The sequence below is a fragment of the Scyliorhinus canicula genome, chromosome 6, assembly GCF_902713615.1.
Source record: "Scyliorhinus canicula chromosome 6, sScyCan1.1, whole genome shotgun sequence".
Taxonomy (NCBI): Eukaryota; Metazoa; Chordata; class Chondrichthyes; order Carcharhiniformes; family Scyliorhinidae; genus Scyliorhinus; species Scyliorhinus canicula.
This window is the reverse complement of record NC_052151.1, coordinates 223,484,884-223,492,383: the sequence shown is the minus strand read 5'-3', so window position 1 is coordinate 223,492,383 and position 7,500 is coordinate 223,484,884. Positions and strand designations below refer to the sequence as shown.

Below are 7,500 nucleotides of genomic sequence, written 5' to 3'. Positions count from 1 at the left end.
CTATTCACCTCCGTCACTCCCTGTGGGAGCGAGTTCCCCATCGACACTATTCACCTCCGTCACTCCCTGTGGGAGCGAGTTCCCCATCGACACTATTCACCTCCATCACTCCCTGTGGGAGCGAGTTCCCCATCGACACTATTCACCTCCGTCACTCCCTGTGGGAGCGAGTTCCCCATCGACACTATTCACCTCCGTCACTCCCTGTGGGAGAGAGTTCCCCATCGACACTATTCACCTCCGTCACTCCCTGTGGGAGCGAGTTCCACATCGACACTATTCACCTCCGTCACTCCCTGTGGGAGCGAGTTCCCCATCGACACTATTCACCTCCCCCACTCCCTGTGGGAGCGAGTTCCCCATCGACACTATTCACCTCCCCCACTCCCTGTGGGAGCGAGTTCCCCATCGACACTATTCACCTCCGTCACTCCCTGTGGGAGCGAGTTCCCCATCGACACTATTCACCTCCGTCACTCCCTGTGGGAGCGAGTTCCACATCGACACTATTCACCTCCCTCACTCCCTGTGGGAGCGAGTTCCCCATCGACACTATTCACCTCCGTCACTCCCTGTGGGAGCGAGTTCCCCATCGACACTATTCACCTCCGTCACTCCCTATGGGAGGGAGTTCCCCATCGACACTATTCACCTCCGTCACTCCCTGTGGGAGCGAGTTCCCCATCGACACTATTCACCTCCGTCACTCCCTGTGGGAGTGAGATCCAATCGACACTATTCACCTCCGTCACTCCCTGTGGGAGCGAGTTCCACATCGACACTATTCACCTCCGTCACTCCCTGTGGGAGCGAGTTCCACATCGACACTATTCACCTCCGTCACTCCCTGTGGGAGCGGGTTCCCCATCGACACTATTCACCTCCGTCACTCCCTGTGGGAGCGAGTTCCACATCGACACTATTCACCTCCGTCACTCCCTGTGGGAGCGAGTTCCACATCGACACTATTCACCTCCGTCACTCCCTGTGGGAGCGAGTTCCACATCGACACTATTCACCTCCGTCACTCCCTGTGGGAGCGAGTTCCACATCAACACTATTCACCTCCGTCACTCCCTGTGGGAGTGAGTTCCACATCGACACTATTCACCTCCCTCACTCCCTGTCGGAGCGAGTTCCCCATCGACACTATCACCTCCGTCACTCCCTGTCGGAGCGAGTTCCCCATCGACACTATCACCTCCGTCACTCCCTGTAGGAGTGAGTTCCACATCAACACTATTCACCGTCACTCCCTGTGGGAGCGAGTTCCACATCGACACTATTCACCTCCGTCACTCCCTGTGGGAGCGGGTTCCACATCGACACTATTCACCTCCGTCACTCCCTTTGGGAGTGAGTTCCACATCGACACTATTCACCTCCATCACTCCCTGTGGCAGCGAGTTCCCCATCGACACTATTCACCTCCGTCACTCCCTGTGGGAGGGAGTTCCACATCGACACTATTCACCTCCGTCACTCCCTGTGGGAGCGAGTTCCACATCAACACTATTCACCTCCCTCACTCCCTGTGGGAGCGAGTTCCCCATCGACACTATTCACCGTCACTCCCTGTGGGAGCGAGTTCCACATCGACACTATTCACCTCCCTCACTCCCTGTGGGAGCGAGTTCCCCATCGACACTATTCACCTCCGTCACTCCCTGAGGGAGCGAGTTCCACATCGACACTATTCACCTCCGTCACTCCCTGTGGGAGCGAGTTCCACATCAACACTATTCACCTCCCTCACTCCCTGTGGGAGCGAGTTCCACATCGACACTATTCACCTCCGTCACTCCCTGTGGGAGCGAGTTCCACATCAACTCTATTCACCTCCGTCACTCCCTGTGGGAGCGAGTTCCCCATCGACACTATTCACCTCCGTCACTCCCTTTGGGAGTGAGTTCCACATCGACACTATTCACCTCCGTCACTCCCTGTGGGAGTGAGTTCCCCATCGACACTATTCACCTCCGTCACTCCCTGTGGGAGCGAGTTCCCCATCGACACTATTCACCTCCCTCACTCCCTGTGGGAGCGAGTTCCCCATCGACACTATTCACGTCCGTCACTCCCTGTGGGAGCGAGTTCCACATCGACACTATTCACCGTCACTCCCTGTGGGAGCGAGTTCCACATCGACACTATTCACCGTCACTCCCTGTGGGAGCGAGTTCCCCATCGACACTATTCACCTCCGTCACTCCCTGTGGGAGCGAGTTCCACATCGACACTATTCACCGTCACTCCCTGTGGGAGGGAGTTCCACATCGACACTATTCACCGTCACTCCCTGTGGGAGCGAGTTCCACATCGACACTATTCACCGTCACTCCCTGTGGGAGGGAGTTCCACATCAACACTATTCACCTCCGTCACTCCCTGTGGGAGCGAGTTCCACATCGACACTATTCACCTCCGTCACTCCCTGTGGGAGCGAGTTCCACATCAACACTATTCACCTCCCTCACTCCCTGTGGGAGCGAGTTCAACATCGACACTATTCACCTCCGTCACTCCCTGTGGGAGCGAGTTCCACATCGACACTATTCACCTCCGTCACTCCCTGTGGGAGGGAGTTCCACATCGACACTATTCACCTCCGTCACTCCCTGTGGGAGCGAGTTCCACATCGACACTATTCACCTCCGTCACTCCCTGTGGGAGCGAGTTCCACATCGACACTATTCACCTCCGTCACTCCCTGTGGGAGGGAGTTCCACATCGACACTATTCACCTCCGTCACTCCCTGTGGGAGCGAGTTCCCCATCGACACTATTCACCTCCGTCACTCCCTGTGGGAGTGAGTTCCACATCGACACTATTCACCTCCGTCACTCCCTGTGGGAGCGAGTTCCCCATCGACACTATTCACCTCCGTCACTCCCTGTGGGAGTGAGTTCCCCATCGACACTATTCACCTCCGTCACTCCCTGTGGGAGCGAGTTCCCCATCGACACTATTCACCTCCGTCACTCCCTGTGGGACTGAGTTCCCCATCGACACTATTCACCTCCCCCACTCCCTGTGGGAGGGAGTTCTACATCGACACTATTCACCTCCGTCACTCCCTGTGGGAGGGAGTTCCACATCGACACTATTCACCTCCCTCACTCCCTGTGGGAGCGAGTTCCCCATCGACACTATTCACCTCCGTCACTCCCTGTGGGAGTGAGTTCCACATCGACACTATTCACCTCCGTCACTCCCTGTGGGAGCGAGTTCCCCATCGACACTATTCACCTCCGTCACTCCCTGTGGGAGTGAGTTCCCCATCGACACTATTCACCTCCGTCACTCCCTGTGGGAGCGAGTTCCCCATCGACACTATTCACCTCCGTCACTCCCTGTGGGACTGAGTTCCCCATCGACACTATTCACCTCCCCCACTCCCTGTGGGAGGGAGTTCTACATCGACACTATTCACCTCCGTCACTCCCTGTGGGAGGGAGTTCCACATCGACACTATTCACGTCTAGTATCTTGTGTAAGTCCAGCATCACCTCCTGGCTGCTGTACTGTATTCCCGTCATTACTCCCATGAGATCCACGAACAACCCTTCATTTACCGCCCCGAGGGATCCGCGGAGGGCAACACCCGAGGCTCGTAATGCGTGACCGTGTCACACAGCGCGGAAAAGCCCTTCGGCCCATTGAGTCCGCGACAGTCAAAACCAACCACCTAACTATTCTAATCCCAGTTCCCAGCGCTTGTCTGGGATCGCAGCAGCATCTCAAAAACTTCTTCAATGTTGTGAGGGTCTCTGCCTCCACCCCCCTTTCAGGCAGAACGTTCCAGACTCCCACCACCCTCTGGGAGAAAAGCTTTTTCCTCACATCCCCTCTAATCCTCTTGCCCCTTCTGAAACGGAGAGGGGTTGACTATCCTCTGTCAAACAGCACCCTTCCCCCTCCCCCCTCTCATTCTCCGAAACTCCAATCAGTGCAGGCCCCATGCTGGCAAAATCTTTCCTGGTCAGACAATCGCCTTCCCGCTTTGTCCTCGGAATCTAGCAGATTAGACCTACTCTTAAACTGAGGCCTACTCTCAAACTGTGGCCTAACTCACAAACTGAGGCCTAACTCACAAACCGTGGCCTAACTCACAAACTGAGGCCTAACTCTTAAACTGAGGCCTACTCTCAAACTGAAGCCTAACTCTTAAACTGAGGCCTAACTCACAAAATGAAGCCTAACTCACAAACTGAAGCCTAACTCACAAACTGAAGCCTAACTCACAAACTGAAGCCTAACTCTTAAACCGAGGCTTAACTCACAAACTGAGGCCTATCTCTCAAACTGAGGCCTAACTCTTAAACCGAGGCCTAACTCACAAACTGAGGCTTAACTCACAAACTGAGGCCTATCTCTCAAACTGAGGCCTAACTCTTAAACCGAGGCCTAACTCACAAACTGAGGCCTAACTCACAAACTGAGGCCTAACTCTTAAACTGAGGCCTAACTCACAAACTGAAGCCTAACTCACAAACTGAGGCCTAACTCACAAACTGAGGCCTAACTTAAACTGAGACCTACTCTTAAACTGAGGCCTAACTCTTAAACTGAGGCCTACATTCAACCCGAGGCCTAACTCACAAACTGAGGCCTAACTCTCAAACTGAGGCCTACTCTCAAACTGAGGCCTAACTCACAAACTGAGGCCTAACACTCAAACTGAAGCCTACTCTCAAACTGAGGCCTAACTCTTAAACTGAGGCCTACATTCAACCCGAGACCTAACTCACAAACTGAGGCCTAACTCTCAAACTGAGGCCTACTCTCAAACTGAGGCCTAACTCACAAACTGAGGCCTAACTCACAAACTGAGGCCTAACTTACAAACTGAGGCCTAACTCACAAACCGAAGCCTAACTCTCAACCGAGGCCTAACACTTAAACTGAGGCCTAACTCTTAAACTGAGGCCTACATTCAACCCGAGGCCTAACACACAAACTGAGGTCTACATTCAACCCGAGGCCTAACTCTTAAACTGAGGCCTAACACTCAAACTGAGGCCTAACTCACAAACCGAAGCCTACACTCAACCAAGGCCTAACTCTCAACCAAGGCCTAACTCTTAAACTGAGGCCTACTCTTAAACTGAGGCCTACTCACAAACTGAGGCCTAACTCTCAAACTGAGGTCTAACACTCAAACCGAGGCCTAACTCACAAACCGAAGCCTAACTCTCAACCGAGGCCTAACACTCAAACTGAGGCCTAACTCACAAACCGAAGCCTACACTCAACCAAGGCCTAACTCTCAACCAAGGCCTAACTCTTAAACGAGGCCTACTCTTAAACAGAGGCCTAACTCTCAAACTGAGGCCTACTCACAAACTGAGGCCTAACTCTCAAACTGAGGTCTAACACTCAAACCGAGGCCTAACTCACAAACCGAAGCCTAACTCTCAACCGAGGCCTAACTCTTAAACTGAGGCCTAACTCCTAAACTGAGGCCTAACTCACAAACTGTGACCTAACTCACAAACTGTGACCTAACTCACAAACTGTGACCTAACTCACAAACTGTGACCTAACTCACAAACTGAAGCCTAACTCACAAACTGAAGCCTAACTCACAAACTGAGGCCTAACTCTTAAACTGAAGCCTACTCTCAAACTGAGGCCTAACTCACAAACTGAGGCTTAACTCACAAACTGAGGCCTAACTCACAAACTGAGGCCTAACTCACAAACTGAGGCCTAACTCACAAACTGAGGCCTAACTCACAAACTGAGGCCTAACTCACAAACTGAGCCCTAACTCACAAACTGAGGCCTACTCACAAACTGAGGCCTAACTCACAGTTGATCCCTCCCATCAACCCTGTGACATTATCAGAAATGCAAAGAACTCCAAGGGTTAATGAAATGTCTAAATCAACCACTAGAGGAGCCAGATGTCCAGGTATACAAGACATTGACATCAAATATATAATACAGGTATATAAGCCTTGTGGGGAGAGGTTGAGGAGGAAGCGAGAGAGCAGACTGCAGGAAAGATAGTGTGAGTGAGAGCAGATCATAGATTTACAGTATAGAGATTAATAGGAGATGAGTGTAGATTATATGTTTATTATCAACTGTGTATTCTTTAGGAGTACATGTAGAATCCAGATTAGTCGTGTTAATAAATTTATGGCTCTGTTCAATTTAAAGCTATATGTGGTCTTTGAGAAAACGACGTCAACCATCCTGAACACAAAGAACACCCCAAGCCCCTCCCTCAATTTCTCCCCCTCACCTGTTTCCTCGGGTCAGGCCTTGAAGGACTGTACTTCGCACCGGGTGTTGTTGCTGCTGGGGGTGGCCGAGGGCTCAGGCGAGGGTCCCCCCCCTCCCTGGCCACTGGGGGGGTGCCGGCAGGTCAGGACGCGTCGGCAGCGTTGGCGGAAGTCGGGGTCCAACCAGGCGTAGAGCAGCGGGTTGAGGCAGCTGTTGACGTAGGCCAGGCAGGTGGTGTAGGGGTGGGAGATGTAGGCCAGGGTGTGGAGCGGGCAGGGCAGACTGAGGAGGCCCAGGCCGTCCAGGGTGGCCAGGGTCTTGACCAGGTGGAAGGGCAGCCAGCAGAGCCCAAAGGCTAGCACCAGGGTGAAGATGACGGAGAGCAACCGCCGGCGCCTGTCCCGCTCGCGCTTCTGGAAGTGGTTGGAGAGCGTGCCGCCAATCAGTCCGTAGCAGGAAGCCATGATGGCGAAGGGGAGGACAAAGCCAATGGCGGTGGACGAAAGGCCAAATGCTGCCAGCCACAGATCCTGGACCTCCTCGTCCTGGCCCAGGGGGGAGAGATCCATGTCGCACACCGTCTGTCCGCCGGCCCACCCTCCCTCCTCCCCCCCCGGCACCTCTATCGCCCTGCGGAACACCAGGGCGGGCAGCGCCAGGACCCCCGCCAGTGCCCACACAGCCGCCAGCCACAGCCCCCTCTTCCTGGGCCCCCGGCCGGGACCCGCCGAGCCGGGGGGGCTCCGCACGATGGCCTGGTAGCGGTCCACACTCAGGCACGTCAAGCAGAAGACGCTGCTGTACATGTTGAGCAGCACCACGTAGCTGCTGAGCTTGCACAGGAAGATCCCAAAGGACCAGTGGTAGCCCTGAGCCGTGTAGACGGCCCACAGGGGCAATGTCAGCACAAAGGTGAGGTCAGCCAGTGCCAGGTGGGCGATGAAGGCATCGGCAGATTTCCGCTTCCCTCTGGAATGCCAGGAGGCCCAGAGGACAGTCCCATTGCCACTCAGACCCAGGACAAACACCAGCACGTAGATACACGGGATCAGCACGTAGGACGGCTCCCATTCCCAAATCGGGCACTCCGTGTCATTGTGGAAGATATCACTGTCATTCCCAATCATCTGGTAATAGTAACTCTCCATCTGCTCTCTCCCTCTCTGTCTCTCTGTCTGTCTCTCTCTCTCTGTCTCTCTCTGTCTCTCTCTCTCTGTCTCTCTCTGTCTGTCTCTCTCTCTACTCTCTCTCTCTACTCTCTCTCT

The 7,500-nt window shown here is 54.1% G+C and overlaps 1 protein-coding gene across 1 annotated transcript in view; it reads right to left on the bottom strand.

Annotated features, from left to right (window-relative positions):
• Positions 1-7,441, bottom strand: part of LOC119966883 (apelin receptor B-like) — an 11,888-nt gene extending 4,447 nt beyond the window's left edge. Inside the window, exon 1 of the mRNA XM_038798842.1 lies at positions 6,255-7,441. Coding sequence (XP_038654770.1) covers positions 6,268-7,383 — 1,116 coding nt within the window. The 5' untranslated portion in view covers positions 7,384-7,441 and the 3' untranslated portion in view covers positions 6,255-6,267. The remainder of the gene's footprint in view (positions 1-6,254) is intronic.
• Positions 7,442-7,500: the final 59 nt, after the last annotated feature.